The 24,970-nt window shown below is 43.2% G+C and overlaps 1 protein-coding gene across 1 annotated transcript; it reads left to right on the top strand.

The window, feature by feature from the left end:
- The first annotated feature begins 10,271 nt into the window (after positions 1-10,271).
- Positions 10,272-12,386, top strand: LOC120841479 (lysophosphatidylserine lipase ABHD12). Its single transcript, XM_040212381.3, has one exon. The coding sequence runs from the start codon at positions 10,304-10,306 to the stop codon at positions 11,390-11,392; it is 1,089 nt and encodes a 362-aa protein (XP_040068315.1). The 5' UTR covers positions 10,272-10,303; the 3' UTR covers positions 11,393-12,386.
- Positions 12,387-24,970: the final 12,584 nt, after the last annotated feature.

Raw genomic sequence — 24,970 nt, 5'->3', positions numbered from 1 at the left:
GAGGTGCCCACAATATGACGGAGGCTTATTGCGGAGAAGGCGCCGTGTAACCGAGCTTTCGGTTGCACGTCAAAAGATCCCCAGGTGGTCGAAATTAATCCTCAGTCCTCCGCTGAAGCGTGCCAGATGCCCGTCGTAGGTTTGGCACGTAAAACCCCCAAATTTGACTTTCAAGCTGCCACCCAGAACAACCGGACAGCGTGAGCCATGATCTCGAGCGGGTGCATGCACGCGGCACGTGCATCGGGTACTGACCTAGGCGCCATACCAGTCCTGCTCGTTCCGTGACTGCTCCTCACACATGTGCAGCACGGCTCTCCAGAAACCACGTGAAACAGCTCAACCTCGGCCAGTGTAGCTTACGCTACAAAAGCACGGTAGAAGTTTGAAGTTGCTGCCCTCTTGCACCAACGGCGCCAAGGTTGACAGTTTGATATTGGAAATTATTTTTGTTTCATTGGCGTGAATAGGAGCATCGTCGGGCTGTGAACTTTGAAGCTGTTGGTTTAAGGATGCAGCGACTTCAAGCATCCACCATGGTTTTTACGAACATCAAAAAACAAATCAATCACATCGTCCGGCGCCATCTCTCTTTCTCGCCGGAGCAATGGGACAATCTGTAGGAAAGGAACACTTTGTCCTTGGCTTCTTGCAGAGTACGGGGATTAGCAAGCATCCGTGACGTGACCCACATAACCTCTAAATATGGTGACATATATTCCTCTACCTGGAGAAAAACACCAGAAGAGCAATATGATATTGTCAATTTTGACGCTGTTGGTGTAAGAATGCGACGACTTCAAGCTTCCCACATGGTTTTTGCAGACGCCTTCGAACTTGTCGCCATCTTCTTTTCTTTCCGTATTGTTGGGGCAATCCTCTCCTCTCGGTAGAGTACGGGGATGAGCAGGCATCTGTGATGTGGTGCCCGTGACCTTGAAGCGCAATGATGATTTGCTTCTCTCTGGAAGAAATCTTCGTCATCTGAATACACCATTAGAAGCTTCACCATGAAAGATATGTGGCGGCGTAAGAAGGCCGGTTCTCGCATGCAGTGCTCCATTAAACTAACTTTGATCTTGCAAAGATTTAGCGTGAAATTCCTTTAAACCTATTGTATCTACACCCCGACATTGCTAAAAAATAAAGTTGGCTTTCATTTGGGGAAGTTAGGTAGATAACTCAACAGGCTGTGTTGTGATCGGGGAGTTGAGACCTAATTCACCCCACTATTTGACCAGTAGGCCCAGGAATAGCACAAGAAGTGTAAAAATGAACAGCCACATCTCGTCATTAAATTAAGGGAGCACTGTACTTTTCCAGGGTGTATTCAAGTTTTCATTTACACAAAGATGAAACAAAGATAAGATGTCTTAAAACGAGCCATTAGTCTTAGAGTGCTTGGAGAAGGAGCCGTTGGAAAAGTGTGAAATTCCGAGCTAATCTTCTCTGTGCATCTTTAATAACTTGTTTACCTCAAGTGCCTTGATATCCCGCATAAGGCTTTCAAAGGGTAATATTTATATGCTTTTTATCGTCGTAAGACAATTTTAGTAGAATATATTTTTTTTTATCTCAATGCAGGCGTGGGTTTGGGGCTCAATTTTTATTAATACAAAAAAAAAACAATATGTTCTCGAGTAACTTTTGAAATGAACGACAGCGCATACAGCAAGCTTGGCAAATTTGTTTTGCCTTGAAGTTATTGTTTATTGAAGCGGACAAAGCGAAAATTGACATTCTTCCACCTGTCGGGGAGTGCATGTTTGACTGCTCGCAGTGCATTAATTTCTCGCACTGCTGCACAAGAATTCTTCTGTGACACTTTCAAAATAGATTTTATGATGCATAATAATAATAATAATAATAATATAAAATAATTTGTTCACAAAGGCACCAATCTGGAAGTTGATTATCGAGTCAGGTCAAAGCCAGCAGGGGCTTGTGGGACCTGACACGACAAAGAATGAGCATTAAAATGAATTTAAAAAGCTAGAATTTTAGAATAATTTTGAAAAGTGATTAGTCTAACTTTCACCCTTTGATGAATTTTGGCAAAGTTAAACAAGATTTTACATGTGACCTACATAAGATATTTGAAGAAACTTGATATCACCGAAAAGCTCAAACCTAGCTCTTTTAGTACACATAAAATCAATAATATATGTTTAAAATAAAACACATTATGTACTTGGGGTCCCCCAAAAATATTGGCAGGGTTTTTCTCCCCGCACATGTAGACTACATTGCCGAATGCTCATTTTTGCCCAAATGTAGTGCTAGTCAGCGGCGTCGAAACTATTTTTCCCCTGGGGGAGAAAAAAAAAAAAAAAAAAAAAAAAAAAAAAAAAAAAAACTACCATAGACATTATCATCATCATTTATTTTCTTTGAGGGCTCATGCAGTCACTATACAGGGGTCGTGCATATGATTACATGAATAAATAAACACAGTTAACACACCGTCATAAGACCATGATATAAACACGCTACAAGTGAGCGCACTAACTGTGACAGATAATTAAAAAGCTAGAACCAAAAATGTATCCTTTGTGTGATGTTTTCTTAAGTTTTTGTTACCGATATTCTATTTGACCACACTGACTGTTTATGTACATGCATTATTTGACACGATGACGTTTCTCCTGAGTTCATAAATGATTAACGTAATTATGGAGAAACCAAATACCAGAGAGGAGTCTGTAATTAGAAGGAATAGGGCAATAAATGCGATATATGAAAGATACATGCGTATTGATGGCGCAAATTAACTCTAATTTAAAGCAGTCCCAGTTGCTTAGAAAACCTAGGAAAGGAATTTCAGGAAGAACTAGTGGTCGAGTTAAACGTAACAGAGGTAACATTGAGAAATCTATAAATCGATGACACGGAAGCCCTGTCGCTGAGGCAGCCTTGGAAGCGACACCAAAGTTATAAAAGCTACACACGTACACACAAGCCAGCCCACGTGTCCCGGTATATATAGAAAAAAGGAAGGTTGGTCAGCAGTACCACAGATTTTCACTAATCACATAATATGAACCCCAGACATACAATAGGATATTATGAAATAAAAAAAAAAAAAGATTCCGCGTGAGATACCGTCAGCTGGGAGGAACGAACAACCAAATGTTGTAAACGTGCTCCAGGAAAAATTACAACATGCGCATATTTGTATCGTAGACCTAAAGTAACATTGCAATAGTAATGTGCCTTTACATTGTCAGCGAGAAAATGATGTCAGTGCAATTATAAACATAATTTACATATCTTGTGCATACTTTATAAACAAAGAAAAATAAACAAACAATATTGGCCGTAAAAACGAACAGAAGCGTCGCTACAGTTTCCACCGTGACGTCATGGGGAGAACAGAGATTTTTCTTGTGAGATTATGATTGCACGAATCAAAATACAATCACGCTATCGAAAAATAAAGCAAAAAGGATCTTCCCCGTTATCAGCAGCCGATACCCAACTGTTTGGAAGTTGACTCGGCTGAAATACGTATTGTCTCCTTGACTCACTCTGGCAGGCCGCCAAAAGGAGCCACTAAAACTTCTCGGTGCTAATAACAATAACTTGTAATAAATATAGAGTTTAAATATAGCCTCCTGATGATGTTGGAACTGGTTAAAAGTCGCACAAACACACTTAGGCACTTTTACATTTCACAGTCCATGCTGTGCCGAACGTGGACTTCCTTTCTGCAGTTCGTGCGACAAAGGTTTGAATTACGGAATCTAAGCTCAAAGTGGCCGTCAGCGCGCCGTGCGCGTGCAATAAGAGTAGATGAGTCAACCTTTCCTGTGACATTGTGCTTCAAAAGCAAGTTTCCATACGTCGCAGGGCACTGAAGGATCGTTCGGATGATGCCGACGACACGGGGACCGTGATAACGAGAAGCACAAGTTTGAAAACTTCCTCAAAAATTAGTTCCACGTTTGGAGCTTGATCTTTCAGCAATGCATGAACATCTTGGATGGTGTCGCACTTGCTGCTTCCAAGTGACGGCAGCATTATCGATTGTGCAGCAAGCCGGGAGGCGTCGAAATCAGAAGTGTGGAGCCCCAGTTCCTCTTCCAAGACTGCGGCAGATGGAGGCTTCCTCTTGGCGGCATCAGTCACAATTTCTTCTAGATGAACAAGCTCGTCGAGTCCAGGCTGCGTGAATCTCCTGTGAATTTCCGCCGTCAGAGTATCGACCAGCTCAAAAAAATCCTTTCTCAGGGCATCGTGGCGAACTTTCGAGGAGGCCGAGGGCTTGTCAAGCCGTTTAAACACAACTTTTTTTCTCAGCCTCCGCCATTTTTTTTTTTGAGATGGAAAATAAAGTATTATTATTATTATTATTATCTTGTGCTTGGGGACTCTAGTTCTTATAAAATTACAGTAATGATTGCTCTTGTGGTGTAAAAAGCTGACGTTGTGACCAGTACTACTGTTTTGCACCCAGAAATTGTCGGGAAAATCAAGAAAATTGCTAATAATATAAATACTTATATCAAACAATAAAACTGAGGGCTTACCAGTAGGGGTGTCGAGAACGCTGAGACTGCTGCTCGTGGATCGTCGCAGAACGAGGAGCTTACTGACCATGAGGGCTTTGCTCAAAAACTTTGAAAAATTGAGGCCATATGAAGGCGAGAGTTCAGCTGGGGCAGGGGATTGAATAGTTGAAAAAGACTCCAGAAATATTGGAGACAGGCGAAGCTCTATATGTTTACTTCTCCACAGTCGCGTCATGGAGAGAGGACAGACTCTACAGCAGCAGTATGCTGTTTATAAAGGATTGTGGCAGTAGCATCTTAATTTTTTCTCTGCTCCACCCCATCTTCCTCCACCGCACCAGCCAACAAAAGGACGTCGCTACTGGCGGCGACCCCGTCTAAGCCAAACAAGGCTGCCTGACCTTGTCAGGATCCTTAAAGTAATCCCCCGTCGCACAGACCTTTCGGCTTATCCCCAAGCTTCCGAAGATTCATCTACCAGCCAAAGGAAAGCGAGTCGCCTTCTTCCTGCTTCCTAGCCTCAGCTCTTCCATTCGCCGACACCGCGGCACTGGACCTTTTTGAAGTAGCTAAATGTCCCCACTTCCAGGAGAGAGGGGGTTGGCAGGTCGAGAGCTGCTTCCGGCTAGTCAAGAAAGTCACTCACAGGAATAGTGCGGCTAACGCTAGAAGCCCCCAAGGGCGCTAGACTGGCTCCCGAAAACTCTTTGGAGGCGATACAAACAGAAGACGCGGTCTTCACAAATTATCTTGGCGCTTCCCGAAGGCATTGAGATTTTTGAAGCTTCTGAAGGTCGCGCACTTGTGGCAGGCGGCCAGGTCGAGTGGTGTCTATTTTTTTAAATTTTTTTTTATCTATGTACACTTTGAAGGTCATTCACGGGAATAGTAAGTTTAAAACGGTGAGTATACCGTTCACCGACACTCGGAAGCTCTCCAGGGACCCAACTGCCCCCCCCCCCTCCCCCTTCACTCAGTGAATCGGAAGGGCATTTTAAGTTAATTCAAGCTCCCGAAGACTTCTTTTGACAGTGAAACGGCTTCCAGCTTTTTGAAGACCCCGAAGGCCGCATACTTGCGACGGGAGGCCAGCTTGACGAATTTTTCCTACGAGGGTCATTTACAACAATTTATTTGCTAAAGACGGCGAACGTCAAAATCGCTATTTTTCCAGGGTCTTTTTCCCAACGGCCAGGTTTACGCTGGGGGCTTATCCTTCAGGCTCGGCCCCAAATGACCGGCTTTTGTGGCGATGGCTCGAAAATCTGACTGAATGAAAACGGAGAGGCAGCCACAAAACAGCAGGTGCCAAATGCCCTGTAAAAACCAAAATCAATAAACGCAAAAAAAAAAAAAAAAAAAAGTTTGAGGTAGATTCGGGGAGCCGTGCTACCTCATTTGTAAATAAGGGGGAGCCGTCGCTCCCCCTGCACCCCCTGTTCCGGCGCCCCTGGCGCTAGTGCTGCAAAGCAAATCCCAAAGTTTTAGCACTAAAGGTCTGTTCACAAAAGGGCGTTTGCTTACGATTTCTCACGTTATGGAGGAGTCACGGGGACACTCATGGTTCGTATGTCGCGTGTGAAGCCACTCCTTGGACGGTCACATGCTCACTTGATGCACGGATGCCCCGGTTACTTGCGACATAAGCGGCCGTAACGCAATGTAACAGAAAAACGCCCTTGTGTGAACCTACCTTAACCGTTACTTTGTTCAACAGTTATACGGTATTTTTCTTTTTTAGTTTTTAAGGGGAAAAGATGTTGCAGATGGGCTCTCTAATATATCTGACGGTGCCAATTAGCGAAAACGGGCGAAAATGGGCCCCATTTTCACATTGGAAGTTTAAGAAAATCATGTAACTTTTGAATAACGTAGCGGTTAGTGCTGAAACTTTGTCAGTTGGTTTGGATCGCCAGCGATTCATTTTGGTGGAGAATAAACGTTTTGCGATGCGGAGTTGATTTTTGTGGTGAAAATAGTCTAAGCTCATTATAACAGACCTGGTTACAACAGACATTTGGATATAACATACCGGTTCCTTTATATAATGTTTCTTCAGCAGGTACCCCCACCTTGTGTAGTGCCCGTAAGGGCCTTCAAGGTTTAATAAATGATGATGATGATGATGATTTGTGAAGTTCTGTTCATTTTCCTCTATGCACCATTGACTCAACTTCATATCTGCATACAATATACTCCTTTTACAACAGATCAGAGTCTTGGTCAAAATCAAGGTCTGTTATAACGAGCTTAGACTGTAAGTAAACATTTCAGCTTCCTCGTGATATCAAGGTAATTAAAATATCTTCAGTAGTCCTCGCGTAAGAACTTGCAAAACTTTGCCGAAAATCCCAAACGAGAGATTGTTACCCATTTTGTTCTATTATCTTAAAATACAATTTTTTTTTTCTTTACTTAACATAATGAAATCTATTTTGCAAGTGTCAGAGAAGAGTCCTAGTGCATTTCTTGAGAAGTGACAAAATAGCGAGCAGTCAAACTTGTGATCCCTGACAGGTTGGAAAAATGTCAGTTCTGGGCTCGGCCGCTTCAGTGGTGAATAACAGGGAAAGAATAAAATCCGCCAAGCTTGCATTTTGCGTTCATTTCAAGAATGGACCCAAAAATTTTATATATCTTTGTAAAATTTAAATTATCGACCCCAAAACTGCTTGAATTGAGACAAAAACATCCAGATATTTTTTACACTTTGATACAATATGACATGAATGCGCTAAGGTGAGGCGAATTATTGAGTCTAGTTATTGGAGACATTGTAACAATATCTACCCAAACTGCATAACTTGGTCGGAACCTCAAAAAGTTCAGTTGTCTGTCGACACAGCTTTTATCTATTCACTTTAATTTGACCAATATGCAGCGCCTCCCTGTGAAGCAGTATCTTAAGACAAAACCTCGAGACTGGGGAAGAAACGAAGGTCGACACAAGTTCAATATTGGCGCTAACGTGTAAATAGTAATGGCGTTACTGGTAACACGTTACTTTTTTGGTAACATACTAACATACTCGTTACGTTTTAAACTGTAACGTGTAACATACTAACATACTTGTTACATTTTCAAAACTGTAATGTGTAACATACTTATATTACGTATTTACAGCAACGGGTAACATAGTTACGTTGTTCGTTACATATTATTCCAAAAATTATTTTAAAAAAAAATTAAAAAAAATACACTTCAATCTTTTCGTGTTTCTGGGCTTTGAAGTGTTAGATTTGTTTCAGTTTTGTTTACTTTTCTGTGTTTTTTATTGTGAGTATTTGGTAGAACAATAAAAAAGGTACAGTAAATATGTTCAATTTCCGGAGAAACATGTTCCTTGAAACCTTGCGCTTATGCATACCTGTAAAGTCAAAACTGTAAAACGTGTTAATTATCAATTCAAGAACTAACGCAAAAGTAACGTGCATTACTTTTGATCGGTAATGGTAATACATTTCTTTTATTTTGAGGTAACATGGGTTGGTAACGCATTACTTTATTTTGCAAGTAACGAGTGACATATTTTGTTACATTTTTTGTTAACGCCTACAACGCTAAACACAACAGTCAAAGTCCTTCATTTTTTCTCCAGTCTCGGGGTTCTGTTTTAAAATATGTTCAACCATCCCAAGCTTGTTTGAGCCCTAACCTTTTGTTTATTATAATAATAATAATAATAATAATAATAATAATAATAATAATAATAATAATAATAATAATAGCAATAATAATAATAATAATAATATCTTTATTATCTTTGAAAAAATACATGTGTAAGCGTGCTGGCCCACGAAAGCAAAGATGCTTGTATATGGGACCAGGCAGCCAACAAAATACCGTGACATATTGAACACTGGAGAAACAAAACAAACAACAATAATGTAGGAATGTGGGCAACGAATACGCACTAAGTATTTATATGATTATTTTTGCACGAGCATGAGGCACCATTCTCTTACATTCCGTTTTACCGCACGCAAGGATGATAACTTCAGCGAAGACTCTGGCAAACTGTTGAACATTGAACGGACACAGTGGTATTTTAACTTTTTTCCATAATTTGTATCTTGGGGACCTTGACCTCTCTGTACGCCAGAAGTTTCTTTTTTTACCTGTTGTTTAAAAGTTTATTGAAGCAGTATTCTGTATCATCCAGCCGCTTTTCAGTTGTTATCGTATTGATCAGATACGTCAATCGCCATGCGTCGCTACTTTTCTAGCAGTCATTCTTGTCAACCTGTGTTTTAAAAGAGAGGGCCTGCCAAACATTTATGCTGAGCAAATTTTTTTTTATTAACGAAAAGTTAGCAAGTTAGCTTGTTGAAACTACTGCACCACGGATTGGAAGACCATATCGGAGAATAAAAGCCACCCAGCTTGGCATCCTTCGATAGATGAGCTGGCTGGGCTAGCGGAGCAAACTTGGCAGCGCTGGCACCACGTGATGCGGGTGAGAGCACGTGGTGGACGTGGAATGTGCCCAGGAGACTAGCTGCAGCATTAGTGCCACCAGCCATAGCGCAGTTTCTCGTCCACACGGATCGTTGTCGCCATTTCGGGGTAAAATTTTAAGCTTCTTCAAAATGGCCACTGGACCGCCGCCTTAACTGGACGCCGTAGTTGCAGACACACCGCCATCGCGGCAACTCTCATTGAAGCGTATATCTCACGCTCATAATTTGCACGCGCACGGTGACAAAGCTGCGTGAGAGAGTTTTGACTGGCCCCAGCGCTGCGAGGCATTGAAAAAGAAGAGAGGAAGGTTGATCTACAATTATGACTGCAACAAATACGCACAATGAATTTTAAGTGCTCGCCGAATGCTGACGCAGCGTTTTCGATACGAGCTGAGCTGGGTTCACGCCAGACGCTGACAACCTTTGTGTCTCGTACATACTGAAAGAATATGCCCAATGGCGGACTCAGAAGATTGGCGCAGCAGCTGCTAGGTGGTGTGCACTTTTAAAAAGGGTTTAATAAGGTGACCGCCTCTCTCGATCCTTGGGTTAGTTTTAATGTGTTTTCAGCTGTTTGATACTTTCGGCATGCCGAAAGCAATAACCCGGCGCTCAAAGGGTTAAAGACCAGCGGTATGTGAAAATAGCTTGTATCCAAAATATGATGTCAGCATTGTGTTTGTCATTACAGCATATGGAAAGTTGCCCACCACCAAGGTATGTTTATGGCATATTCGAACTGGAGATGTTTCTCCACAGAGAGGAGCGAATGTCATCACATTTTGAGGTCACGTGTGCCACATCACAGATGTCTGCTTGTCCTCCCCACCTCGCAAAGAGCGCGCAAGAAACTCGTCGTGTTACGGATTTTTCTGCCATCCCTGGGACTCCCAGGAAACTCTCACCCCGGAACTAGTTATACTCTTTTCCCCGGCTCCTCGACTCCTTCTGTGCGATTACTCGCATGGATATCTTCTCGTGCTATCCTCTCTTTCGTGACTTTGCTCCTTGCAGGGGTCTGACGTAGCAAGTGAAAACCAGTTTTCCCCGAGGAGAAACATCTCTCGTGCGAATACACCATTAGATCAGCTTCTGTATGTCACTATATTTTTCTTGCTTTACTCTTTCACCACTGCTTGCTTCTGTCCGGTGGCATTCAATGGCCAGTATTTCTTTTTACGTCGAATCGAGGAAAGTATTTTTCTTTAAAAAAATTGTGTCGTGAAGTTCTTGTTGCTTGCACTTTGATGTCCGTAGCCTCTGGCATACATTCATAACCTTCGCTTTATCATTTCAGGTATCACGCCCCACAAAGACCAAAGTAGAATCATGCTGAGAAAACGCATCCTGCAGCAAGCCAGTGAAGCTCTAAGGAGTACCGACCGAGTTTCACGAACAACGCCACGAACTGCATACTTCCGCTTGTTCAAAGGAAGCAAACGCTGGATTCAGTTGTTGGGCGGGATCCTCTTCCTGGTGTATGGTGCTTTTCCGGCCGCATTCTACTTCTCTGGCTGGTTCAGGAGGTTCCTCATCTTCGGTCACTACATCAACTGGCCGCCACTCATCAACTTCAACGACACGGACGCTTACGAACTCCCCTACACTCGCTCCCTCTTCATCGAGTCAGCCGACAACATCGCCCTGGGCACCTGGCATGTCATGCCAAAGAGCGAGTGGCACCGTTGTGCAAATGGGGTGCATCCTGATGCCGAGTTCCAGGACAGCAGACCGGTCATCATCTACTACCACGGACATGCCGAAACTCGTGCGACAGACTACCGAGTTCAGCTGTACAGGCGGCTTTCGCAGAGCATCGTTGATGCCCATGTCATCGCCTTCGACTACCGTGGCTTTGGCGACTCCACGAACGTGATGCCTTCGCGGCATGGCGTTATCCAGGACTCATTGGCCGTCTACGAGTGGGTCAAGCGTAAGGTTCCGAACTCGAGGATCGTCATCTGGGGACATTCCCTTGGGACCGGGGTCGCCATCCAGCTTGGTGAGATCTTTGCGAGGACTGGAGACAACCCGGCGGCCATTGTCCTCGAAGCGCCGTTCAACAGCCTGGTGGAAGCTGCACTGCGGTGGCCTCTGAGCATCCCGTTCCGCTACATACCCGGCACACGGAAAATCCTGGAGCCTCTGCTGGAAGAGGACACCAACTTTGAGTCGGAGCAGAAGGCCGGAACACTGACTGCTCCAGTATTGGTCCTGCATTCTAAGGATGATCCTCTGGTGCCCTACGACCTCGGGAGGAAGTTGTACGAAAGGTTGCAGCGGGACCGCCCTTCCCATCTTCCAGCTGCCGTTTTCTACGACGTTGACAGCAGCGTGGGCCCAGGACACCGTCGGATTTACAAGGATCCAAAGTTCCCTGAGGTGGTGTCTGGGTTCATTAAGAGCTTTGTGAGATGATTGGCGGCATAGACGTACCGTGCATACCAGAGTTAATGGGATCCTGCTTCGTGGTGTGCCCAAGATGAACTGGTTGGAGTCTAGTCTACATGCTAAGATATTGATCACTCTATGGAACTAGTATATATCAATTTGCCATTCCTCTCATTCATTTACGAGTTTGTTGCCAAGTGTTCTTGCATGGCCTTTTCTATTTCTTTAAGTTGTTTTGTGTCAGGTAGTGGTTTAGACGTTAAAGTTACCAAATGTATGAAGTTCATATTATGAGATAATGTTCTTTAGTACTGTATTGTTAGTGCAAAAGGTTCAAGCCAAAACATGCGATATGGGTCCATATACATATTGTTCCTTGATTGCAAGATATGCTATATTTCTGCAACATTTTGTTTGTTGCTCGTTGGAACCTGGTCGGGCTTTATAATGGCAGCTTTTTAAAAATAATTCTGAAACAAAAATAAAGAATGTTTAAACAGACTATCCACTGAACTTAAGCAAAATTTTCTGGAGTACTTTTTGAAGGTTCATCTTTGTCATTGGCTCTAGTGCAGAACTGTATTCATACAATAATTGTGTGCAATTGCTGATTCAAGTTTGGTGACCACTATTTTCAAAAGTTTGCAGCAAGTAGTCTGGTTTAATTTACTGCCGGTTGGATTGAGTAGCACTGGCCAGTCGGTCTGCAAGACTGGAAAATTGTGCTGAAAGACAAATCGAAGGGCTCTATTGTCATAAAAAAAGGAGCATGTGCTTGTTGATGGAATTATCAAGATTTCCAACTAGCTGGAACGCTAGAAACACGTGATAGCCATTTTAAGCTCTGTCACAAGAAGTGCTTGGTGAATCCTTGGGCCATATGTTTGGAAGGATGTACCAGAGGACACTTTACGGTAAAGTGGTTCCCTGCCAACCTATTGCTAAGCCTACTGGTGACTTTATGGTGAAGCCAGCAGTCTAGAGCCAGGACAGATTACAAGGCAAGTTTAACGAATATTTGTATTAAGCTATTCTAGACCAGTGTTTCTCACAGTCTCACAGTTTGTAATCATTGTCTCTGAGTTTCATCCACACCACGGACACTACTTGCGCAGACTGATGTCGCAGTTGTGCAGGCGTCGTCGAATGTAGACACCAAAAGCTGTGAAGAGTGCCGAGAAGACGACATTTGCGCCTGGCAGTAGAGGATCACGTGACATCTCATACCACGGCCGTGTTCCAAACTTTACTCGATCTTACTTTCCGCTTCCAGAGTTTTTCAATCGGCGTTGTCACGTGACACGAGCCGCCGGAGTAACTCGGATCCATTTCGGTAAGATTTGCAACACTGCCCACGCGATAGCCATGTTCTTGACGGCCCGAGGCCAATTAATGTTTGCGAAAATTGCGGACGGAGCCGAAGTTTCGGTTTCGATATCTGCTGGAGTTGAAAATGATTTAACGATATATATATCATTTTTCGCGAAGCAACTAAGGTAATGTCTTTTACTAGTGCTTTTCAATGCGAAATCACTCATTATCTCGAAATCCTCCGCTCGCGACAAATCCAGAAACGGAGCTTCTCATTCTGCTACAACGCCCTAAGCACAGGAAAAGAAGATATCGCATTCCGATTCGTCTGCTAATCTGTAACAATAAGCGACCAACGTTTAGTCGAGCATCAACGGGGACCTCCCCGACCGCAACGCGATCCCCGCAACGTTCCGCCGGGCGCGGGGGACACGGGACAAGCACTTCCACGTTTTCCCTTTTTTTCCGGCAATTTTTTTTTTTTTTTTAGTTTTTTTCTTTACCTTATTTTTTTCTCTGCTTGCCAGTGTGAAACACCGGGTCGCGGGGTATGCCAAAAAGGACTTTGTTCTCACATTATAGACCAGAAGACAAATACACGAAATGTGCAGAAAGATAGAGATAATAAATGCTGTTCTATATAATCCCATGCAAAGCACCTTACTGCAAAAAAAGAAATACATAGAGATGCATGCAATGATGTTCCTAATTACACATAATAGCGCGAAGGACAGACGAGTATTATTATAATCCTAACATAAATCATATTTGGGCATCGGCTTGTACGAGCTCGAAACTGCCTAGGGAAGGTAGTGTTATGTTTGGTTTTACGTGCACTTGTTTTGGACCCTCACTTTACAACTGTGTGCTTTGTAAGTCCTGTGTTCTAACCTTTTTAGTAGGCTGCCGAATATCATCGCTATACAGCAGTTTTACAAATTGGACGTGTACTTTTGCTAGTGTTGCGAACATCGCAATTCACCAGGACACCGATCTGTTTAATGCAAGGAGGTTAGAAGTACTAGGAGGGGGCACGTTGCAATATTGGTGAAGCCTATTCATAAAAAGTTTAAACGATTTCGTGCCCAGCGTGACCGCAGATCTCTCTGGCGATCGTTGCGCGTGACACGTGTGAGATGGATGGTTGATTATAGAAGGACTCCTTGCATGCTTGCGCGCGCTCCGTCCGGTAGGTTTTATCAGATCGAGGGCTAGACTGTGGTGTATTCTAGTAGCCTATAGCAAGACGAAGGCTAGCTACGGTCACGTGATGTGGTCACGTTGGCATGGTAAGTGAGAAGAGTAAGGAGGAAAATGAGAAAGAGGCGAGACGGTCAAGGGAACATGGCTTGTGGAGGCTACGCGGCCGACGTCATGCCCTCTCCTATCCTTCTATTCTCCATGGTTTAATGTAAGTTGCAGGTGACGTCATCGCACTATACGCTCGTGGCCATTGCGATTTGTTCTTGCTGAAAAAAAAAAAATCAAATCTGGTGGTGCAAAATGCACGCTGCAGAAGGTTCACGCTCAGTGCAAGTCATGTATTCGAGAGACAAATTATTTTTGCGTGGTGCAGCGTCGTGAGGAATGGCGCGAGCGTCTGACACCCCGAAAACACGCTTTCTGGCAGGAGTGCTTTTGCAAACAAAGTAGTTTACGGGGCCAGCCTTACTGGTATGTGCCCAATAGACCGATCTCACCAACTAGTTTGAGTACGCCACCGCTGTCGCCATGCATCATGGGAACTGTAGTTTTTCTGCACGCGCAAGAACCAAGCTGGAGGTCTGCGCGAGCAAAGCACGAGGCGACACGAGCTGCCTCGTTCACGGGCGCCTACCTCTTTTGAACTACAGTTATGGCGGCGTCACGCATGTGTGGAACGCTTAGTGATCTCGGTCTATTGATACGGGCAGTGGAACCTTCACACTAGTATGTTTTTAAAGCAACCTCCCCTTTTATCTTTTTGTTGCTCCTCCAGAGAGATATGTTTCATTTCCGAGGGACTCCCTCCTTCATTTGGGGGTGTTAATTCGACAATTATATTTGTGCCACTTGTTAACAGTAATCCTTCATTGCTTTTATTTTGAACCCAAAAACTCTGAAATTTGAACAAGGTACGGTGTGAGAGCAGCTGTCCCTGTGAATCTTTCTTTTCAGGTGTCCCTCCCGTACACACTTGTAGTCCCATTTAGTCCTTTCAATGCTTTTATTCTCGGGGGACAACGTTCTGATGCAGTTCAGCGAAAACGAAAACATGTTTGGGTGCCTCAGGAATGTGTACATGTAAAATGTGTCGTGGAACAACTTTTTGTACTTTCAGTAAATACCGCTAAGAACTAATACCTGACGTTAATAACTTGCGAAAACACCCATTAGTTTTCTTCCTTGCGGAATGGCAGAAAAAAAATTACCTTGCAATTAGAATAGAATAGAATAGTTTATTTCAGACATACATGTGTGATACATATGTCTGGGGGGCTGCAGCAAAAGAAGGCAAAAAAGCCCTCTGACGAGGCCGCTACCCCCCCCCCCCCCCCCCCCCCTCCCCCTCCCCTGCCCATAGCAGTCAACAGAGACAGCATACAATAATTTAGCAACAAGATCGAAATAAACATAGGCTTCAGTAAACCATTCCAATCAATATCATCAATATAAACATAAGCAATGCGTCATAAAAAAAAACTAATAAAAAAATCATGAAACAAAAACCAGAGAAAACTATTCATTGACATTAAAGGGACACTGACACCCCCCAAAAAAATGTTTTTATTTTTTGCCAGGCGCTTCATTATGGTGTCGGAGGACTACCCAATTAATATTTTGCAACAGAGTAGCGTATTTCTTTAATAAAGCCAAAAGACGCAACTGCTCGAAACCGAAACCGAAACCCGACGGCAGTCAGAGAAGTGGAGAGAAGAGTGTGACTGGCGGAAGTCACGTGGCTACACCCGACCGTGCGTTTTTTGTTTTGTTTTTTTTCTCCTCTTCGGTAGCAGACGACACCTGACGACACGACATGCGGCGTGCGATGCGGCGTGCGGGAACTGCTTGCCGTGCGATTCTTTTGCAGTTATGTTTGTTCCGCTCGTTGTTATGTACTCCAAGATGAGTTGTTTTGTACATTGAGGAGTTGGAGATGAGTAGTGAGTGCCCGTGGTGAATTTCCATGATCGGCTCCGAAAAGAATAAACCAAAGATGTTGCGTGAAGAGCTGGCTCACATGTCCTGCATCCGAAAAAAAGTGGCATTGTCGAAAGATCAACGGTATCGGGACCAATGGCTGGCTGCAATTCCTGTAGAACATATACGGGCACCTCGGAAAGCGGACGCTACCTGATTTATATGCTCCTCGCATTTTGTGGAAAGTGATTACATTGAGTTCGCAGGTGCCAAAACGGAAATCCCATACCGTTTAATTCAGCGAAGTATCGTCCACAACATTTGTTTGTTATTTTTCTGTTTGTTTCTTCAGTGATGATTGTAAAAAAAAAGATATGTAAACATCAAAAATTGCTTGCAAAAAAAAAAAAAAAAAAAAAATCCACGGGGGATCGAACCCGGTCCTACGGCGTGTGAAGCGGACGTCTTTCCCACTGAGCTACTGGGCCATTTCGTTTCTGGTGGATCTCTTTCCTTAGTAATAATTCAGCCGGTAAACTGTAAGTTTGAAAGTTTGCTGTCGAGTTTTCTCCAGCAAAAGCACTCCCGGGTCGAAGTCGGGAAGCACCACGCTTTGGGGACATTCGCACCTAGGAAAGAAATCGTACGCGTGCATATTCAACTCGAAGTAGACACGTCGTGCTTGACGTTTGCGCGAGCGATGTCTTCAGCCACGAGAAGGGAGCGACGGCTCGGCGACGTCTTCGTGCAAATCGGCTTGGTGGCCGGGCGTGTCGTACGGGATGAATACCAATTCTTTTGATCAGTCCCAAATTTCTCTTTTAACGGTAGACAGAATTCGCCGGTACCGCGAACGACAGTTCTGAAATAGAGGTCCCACGCCCGTCGTCCGCTGCCATCGCCGTCCCCGCGAGTCCCACGATACGCGAAACGACGAACGCACAGAATGCTTCCGGTTGTCTGTGGAACTTTTTTTTTCAATCAACGTATTTACAGCTTTTTAGAAGCCACAAAAAATGGGTTTCATGTTTTTTTCTATTTTTAATATTGAGTGTGTGCCTTCAGTGACCAACGACTTTGATTAAATTTGGTGGTCGCATCGATACCTTAGAAAACGGCCCGTGTTTGCGAAAAAGAGAGTGAGCGAGACTCGAACCGGCCAATTCTTGATCGGTGGTTTTCGGGCGGAAAGAAACCGAATTTCGAGCCGCAAATTCTGTTCTGGGTAGTTGAGCCCTCATATGTCACGTACAACTAACAACCTCGGCGAGCATAAACACCCTGTCAGTGTCCCTTTAACATCGTCATTATCAACAAAATCATCCAACGCACGTCTGATATTAACACATCACAACACTTCATAACACCATGAAAGAAGGACATATTAAAGGCACTATATTTGCAACAAGAACACATAAAAGCCACATTAAATAATCTAAGGTAGGCGATCAGCTTCAAGGAAATATGCTCTAACTTTTTTCCTGAACGGGTGGATTGTTCTACACTGCTGTGCTATTTGCACAATGCTTAGGTGTTTATTTAGTAGGTTAGGAATTTGGTAATCTAGTTTTTGAGTTCCATAGTTAGTTCTAACATTTGGTTTTGTATAATTGGCACTCCAAAGTTCGTATTCCGCAGGTTTATGAAGATAAGTATCGAGGAAATGTGCCTCATCATGCTTGATCTGATCAAAAATTACGATTGCCAATTTATGAGAGAGGACATGTTCTATTGGTAGTAACTTATATTTTTCGAATGAGGATGCTGTATGTTCGATGTAGCCTAAATTGTCAACAATTCTTACAGCCTTCTTTTGTAAAAGGAATATTTTCTGAGTGTTCGTTTTCGTTGTTGTGCCCCACACTAAAAGACAATATTGTGACCGAGAATATACAAGAGCGTAATACAGGTTTAGCTTGAGCCAGTTTGGTAGTAATTCCCTTAGCTTGCGCAGCAATCCAATTGAACGTGAGATGTTACATCTTAAAGGGGCCCTGCAAGCACTTTTTACTAATTTTTAATTTGCACCAAACCTGAGCGCACTGAACGTAGTAACTTAGTGTAACTTTTATTTTCTTGAAATTCGCTTTATTTTAGAAGTTATAAGCAAATCAAAATTACAAAAACAAGCAAAAAATAACCTCCCTCATGACGTCCTTGGTTGCTTGAGCGGCCGTGAACTAGAGGAGGGGTAGTGAGCTCATCGCGAGCGCTCACGGCTGCCGCATTCCTTGTCGACGGCGCGAGAGGGCGCCACTAAAGCATGTTCTGGACAGGCTGTATGAAGCGGGTAGCCAGAGCGGCTCTCATTGCATTTGCTGCGTGATTAAACACTAATTCGGCATGACACTTCATTGGCCACAAACGACAGCAAACACGAGGTAAAGATCAGTTCAGAGTGGGAGCCACTTCGCGCTGCCATACCGCGAAACGGCCAAACCGCAAGACAAAGCATCTCGCCGAAGGCCTTCGCAAGGCTCGGAGCCGGTCAGATCCTCCTGCCCATACGACCGCAGCGCTGCCGCGTACATCCGGGACCTTTCCGTGTCGGCGCCTGATCCCACTATTTCTTTCTAGTATGCGCCGCCTTTTCCACCGCTTGGTGGCGGGTATGTCGACGGGTCATTTCTTGTTTCCGTACTTTATAAACTGCATTTGTTTCTTTTCTCATCTAAAATAGTGAACAAAAACTACTTTTATAAGTAATTGAAACGGTTCGCGACACTTATATTTTGTATTTCGACTAAAAAGAAACTTTTAGCGGCTCTGACCAGTAGTAAGCCCAGGACCAAAGACGTCACATTTTTCGCGCTTTCGGTACCGCGGGTCGCCCTCGTCGGTGGAGGAGGTTTCCGCGTCGTCCGGTTAAAATATGACGTACTGATATTTAGTTACTCTCTCCGTGCCCGCGGGCTTGCCCGAACTTCAAGAGACGTGGAAACCGCAAAAAAAGTAGACGCTGAAATATGATTGCAGGGCCCCTTTAAGTTATTTACATGATTAGTCCAACCTAAAAACTCCTCAAACCATACTCCAAGAAATTTGTGTGCCCTAGTAGAGTTTATTGTTGAATTTAGAAAGTGGACATGTGGTTTATAGTGTTGTAATGGTTTGTTCTTTGATCTAAATATTACATATTTTGTTTTCTTTGTGTTTAATTCTAGCTGATTTGACTCTAACCATACAAATAGTTCATTAAGCCAGCTATTTGGAGTTTTTGCAAGCTCTTGCAGATTATCTCCGGAAAAGAACACGTTAGTATCATCAGCATACAATATAATATACAGAGTAAGCGGCACGTTAACAATATCATTTATATATATTAGAAATAACAAAGGTCCAAGGATGGAACCTTGTGGAACACCGTACGGTATGCGGGAAATCTGCGATCTAAAACCATTCAGGACAGTGAATTGAGTTCTATCTAATAAATAGTTTTTATAAGGTTAAGGGCGATTCCCCTTACTCCATACCGTGGTAACTTTCCTATAAGAATGTCATGTTTTATAGAATCGAACGCTTTGCGAAAATCTGAAAATATCCCGAGTGTGTAAAGGCGAGACTCAATATTACTTATTATTTCTTCCTTTATGTTCAATAAAGCCGATTCTGTGGATTTTCCTTTCTGGAATCCATATTGACAAGGCGTTATGATGTTTTTGTCAAAAATATATTTAAAAAACCTACAGTGTATCACTTTTTCAGCGACTTTTGAAAATAATGGCAGTATCGAAATTGGCCGATAGTTATTTAGATTACTTAGCTCACCTCCTTTATGTATGACACACACCCTAGCTATTTTCATTTTATGAGGAAATATGCCTGTTTCAAGGATTCTATTACATATATGAGCAAAAGGATAACATATCAGGTCGTTTATTGCTTTGATGGGAGCTACAGTCAGGTCGTCAAAGCCTGACGCGGTGTTGTTTTTTAATGAGATAATTATGTTTCTGATCTCGATGTCAGTGGTTGGTGCCACAAAAATAGAGTTCGTTTGATTCATATTAATAAAAGAGCAAGCGGTTACGGGATATGACGCTAATTATATTCCGTCAGTGTTCACCATAATCACGCGCTGTGGTTGGCAAAGAATAGAGTGAGCTTCGACATCGTTAGAGTTCGACTATTCTATTTTTGATTTAACACGGGTTATTGCCCGAATGTTAAACGATGCCGATTGTCACGAATCCGGAAAATCGACTCGGGCGCATGACAATCGAGTACATCACGCTTTTACGTGACTCGCGGTACTAAGTCGTGATGTCATGTGACGTCACGGTGTCAACAGCGCCAATAAATCTATTGCCGTTCTCAAATTAAATCGACTTAACGCAGTTAGTCATGTGACGTGACATTACTTGACAGCATGTCTTGACACCATGACATCACGTGACCACGTGACGCACGATTGGTCATAGTGTCAACACCCAAGCGCCACGAAAACCAATAATTTATCATACACATGCTATTCCGTATATGACGATTTGATGAATACATAGAAATACAGCTGAGCGTTTTTATTCTCAAATATCCCTTTTGTGATACTAACAAAAAATAATGAAAATTACCGTAAACCGTTTTGAACCGGTTACCGTTATATCTTTTCCGGCTCAGTTTCGATTCAGTTCCCAGATGGCGGCGAAGATTTCGGTTCGGTCCCGGTTCGGCTGAAAATAGAGATTCTGTTCCGGTTTTCGGTTCGGCTCTGGTTCGACACTCTGTTCTAGACTATATGGAAAATCAATAAAAGAAAAACATCGAACAAAACAAAAATTGCTGTGAAGAGCAATTTTTCTTTGTTTGATAATTTGTATTGGACAATGACCGTCTAGCGGGGGAGAATAAAACCATTATGATTTAAATCGTGTTTTAAATTAGACCAGTTGCACCGTGATAATTTAAAGCAAACCATTCCCGTAAACAAATATTCCCGAAAGTATATTTCCCTTAACCGTTTGCCTATCATTTGATGTTTTTTATGTGCACTTGTTTTGTACTTAAATAAAGAAAAAAACAACAACAACAACATAAAGCAAGAAAGATTTCTGCGTGGCTGAACATGAGCAAAAAGAGTTGCTCTTCTGAGCAAATCAGAGCGTCAGCTGTTATCCCCTCCTCCCCTCCCCCAGCTAATTATCACCCTCTGGCCTCTGGCTATGAGATTCACATTAGCATTTCCACTTTCGAAAGCCTTCTCTCTCTCCAAAGAAAAATTGATTTGTTTAGAAAATGGTTTGAATATTTTTGATATTTTAACTTTCGTGCAAACATTTTTTAGTCGAAACATCCCGTTAGCTCAGAAAATTATCAACTCTTTGGATGGTCAAACTTATTATTTGCAGCGTTATTTATTTGCAAGGATGGTCAAAACTAAGAAAGCTAATTGAGAATGCGATAAATTCCACCCCTCTTGAATTTTTTTTTTTTCCTTTCAGATTACTCGCTTCTGATTTCAGCAAAGATGATTAGGTGAAACAGTCGCAGTGTACGAGGTAAATTGCTGCCATACTTAGAAGGAAAGCCGACCTCTCGCGCTGTCTAAACATTCGATGCTAATTTGCTCAGTGCGATTGCTGCGCCATCCTTGCGCCAAGGGAGTGTCACGCAGTTGGTCGAACGACGTTTTAGCGAACGCCGACTTTTCATCGAATGACACTTTAGCTTAGCAAATGGTCGGTCGCCGCGAGGCAGCGTTTACGGAAGGGCCACGTGGGTTAACATTTTTGTAATGAGCCGCAGCGAAGCGGCGTGAACGCAGCGGGGAGGGGGGAAGGTGGGGGGGGGGGGGGGGGGGGGTGCTGACGCGCGTTTCAGTTATTCGCTAAAACATCGGTTCGCTCAAATGGCACTGTTCGCTAAAACGTCATTCGTTCATGTGATATGGACCCGCGCCAAGGTGCGATAAACCTGCGCCATATTGCAACATATCATCAAAAAAGTTTTGAACCATAATTCATGTTTTTAATTTCTAATATTGAAAGTAATTGAACGGATCAGGCCCCGCTCCACTCCCGAGTCGTTACGGCAGGCACGTTCAAATATGCGAAACTTTCAATAATTGTTTATAACGGGCTCTATTAATGTGCCTAGCTTTGTCTGCAGATGCTCGGTCGGGGTCAAACGGTGTAATTATGGACCGCGTTTGCAATACAAGCTGCGAGGAGGCAGTTTCGTAGCCAGGATTGTTTTCCGGTCGGGGAGCTGAGGTGGCTGGGGATCACACTGTGGCTGAGGAGTCATGACTTCCAGTGCGAAAGGAGGAAAGGGAGGGTGGGGGTCAAAATGTATGTGTATATTATGCGCCTTATGATTTGAAAATGTATGTGTATATTATGCGCCTTATGATTTGAAAATGCATGTGTATGTCTAATGTGCCTTCTAATTTTCAGTTAGCAATTTAAAGTGATAAAAATACATAACCTCTACGAATACAGATTATGCCCGAGTTTAAAACTAGAAATTAGAAAACACCATAAAGTCACTCTCAAACCTTGAGGTATTGACACCAAATCAACCTGTCTACTGTACTATACGCATGAAATATTGGAGGGTCGTATCGTGTCGTGCTGAATATGGTACTCAAATGCTACAATATACTATACTTAAACTGTTAAACTTCCTTATAGAAAAACAATTTTGCTTAGATACTATCTTCCAGAGACCCTGTTCTTTCTTTTTCTGTACTAGCGACTTCGGTAACTCATTTCAGCTTTTTGTGTATGTTTTGTGTATGCTGGTGCTGTCCGTTTGATGTTTATTCTTCCCGTATTTTTCTGAAGGTTTATTTGAAATAACAGTACAGACATTTCATATATGCATAACAAAATTATTTTGTTAAGGGCGAAGCTCCTTAGGGTCTAGCCTTGTCCGTCCGGCGTCCGTGCTCACATCGACTGCCATCCCATCTGGTTTAAAAAAAAAAGAAAAAAAAATGTTTGCGCAGTCGACAGGATTCGAACCTGTGCGAAGAGACCCCAATGGATTTCTAGTCCATCGCCTTAACCACTCGGCCACGACTGCGGGACGAGTAGGGGCTCTGAGATGTGGTAGTAACTCTAGAGCTGGGGTTTCTGTCATAGATGAAACGTTGCATGTAGCCGCTCAACGTCTATACAGGAGAGGGCGCTGCGGTCAAATGCGTATATAATCGCGTTAAACTTTGCATGCATCGGCTCAACGTTTATAGACGAGAGGGCGCTGCAGTCAAATGCTCAAATGTGTATATAACCACGTTCCATACCACGCATTCCATAGCAACGCAACCCGGAACTCAGCACTACCTATAAGCAATAAAAAAAAAAAAATCAGCACCATCAGCACTATCTATGAACAGAATCAGTATCATCAGCACCACGAGAGCTTCGCCCCAATCAACATCATTCACCACGTGGAGATGCGGTCATTTTTTTTTTTTTCTGCTAAGCTAATGCATGGTGCTAAGGGCTGTCCAGGCCTCCATTGGGGCTTTTACCCTTTGCTCCACCACGAAACATGGAAATAAACTTATTATTATTATATATTATAGGATCGGCTGGGGGATTTCGAGGGGGGGAGTTGTAGCCCCCTCTTTCCCCTGGCTAAGCCACTGGCTCGGGAAGGAATGAGGTGAAAGCGTTAATCGTCTGCAAACGTTTCCAGGCTTTGCTCAGCCTGTAAAGGTTACCCTGGTGATATCCCACAGCTCCTGGTGATAGTTACAAAATTGCAGAGGGGAAGCATATTGGCTTAAAAAGGCCAGGGAGGGGTCATACTTTCGGTTTTTAGTTTCTAGGCTAGGTGGCGCAGGCTACCGCTCGATTGTCAACATCCATCCATCTAGCCTTTCCAGCCGCTATCCTCCTCGCAACGCGGGAACGCGCATGCGCCATGCCTGGCCATGCGCATGCGCGTTCCCGCGTGGCCATGCGCACGAGCAAAGGGTATCCGCCATTAAACTCTCTCCAAGTTTGTGTTGCTCCCTATATAGGCTCTTGAATGATCACGATCGATTCTTCCTCATATGGGACAATGACCGTCTACAGGGGGGTTGAGGGGGGGGGGGGGAATAAGAACTAATAGGATTTAAGTTAGACAAGTTTCATCATGATAATTTAAATACAACTTTTCCCACAAAAAATATCCCACGAATATATTTCGTATTAACCGCTTTTCTATCATTCGTTGTTTTTTTATGTGCATTTGTTTTGTATTTAAATAAATAAATAATAAAAAAAAAATTATAAATCAAGAAAGATTTTCCAAGGCTGAACCTGAGCAAAAAGGATTGCCCTTCTGAGCAAATCACAGAGTCAGCTACGTAACGTCCAATGCGAAGCGCAAGTTCGTTTGCTTTTTGTGCAGGGTCTGAAATGATGTCAAAACGCCAATCTCTTATTGGCTGATTAAGAAAAAATAATAAGTAGACCTCAAGGCATGTAGCATTCAGGCCACTATCCTTCCAATCAAAGCCAATCAGAACTCGGCGTCGTTCTGACGTCACCGCGACCCCTGAGCAAGAAGCAGACGACTTGCTCTCCGCACCGCAGGGGTCGGCAACCTTGTGCAGCGACGGGCCGAGTCGTTACGAAGTCGACACGGAGGGGGCCGCACGACAAGCTGCCTTCAGTCGCGGACCACCGACCCGTGTTCTACTGCGACAAAATCGGAACGTAAAATACCTACACGAAAACTATAACAATTATGTCCTTCATCAAAAAAAAAAAAAAAAGACTATACATTTTAGTTTTAGTAAGTAAATAACACAGCTGCATTTTTTTAGTAGGTCGGGCTTAAACTGTGTGTTAAACTTATGCTAATTGTTTGTCCTGCATTGGTATCAATGATCGGACGAATTGATAAATTAATCTTCCATGTTGAAAAATACGCATCTAGTGGCAAACAATCGATATTTTCGAGTTACAGCGATTTACATAAAATTAACTTGATTTAAATCAAAGAAATCAAACATATTTATTACTTTTTTTTTAATTTTTATTTTATTTACCTTGCCGTAGCAACGTTTGTCGTCTCTCTGTGCGAGTCGGGTTGCTTCGTTAAGTGCGCTTCCCAACAATCACTGGTTAACTGCGGAGAAGCGAGATGAGCGGGCACCGTGCGATTTGTGCAGTGCGTGCAGTCTCTACGAAGGGTTATGGGCTTCATATACGCTGTGTAGACGACGAATCACAAAAA

Source organism: Ixodes scapularis, unplaced genomic scaffold (genome assembly GCF_016920785.2).
Source record: "Ixodes scapularis isolate PalLabHiFi unplaced genomic scaffold, ASM1692078v2 PGA_scaffold7__128_contigs__length_106722199, whole genome shotgun sequence".
Taxonomy (NCBI): Eukaryota; Metazoa; Arthropoda; class Arachnida; order Ixodida; family Ixodidae; genus Ixodes; species Ixodes scapularis.
This window is presented reverse-complemented; position numbering and strand designations above follow the sequence as displayed.

What these genes read in the sequence shown, in the direction of transcription:
- LOC120841479 (XM_040212381.3), top strand. Translation starts at nt 10,304, where the DNA reads ATGCTGAGAAAACGCATCCTGCAGCAAGCCAGTGAAGCTCTAAGGAGT.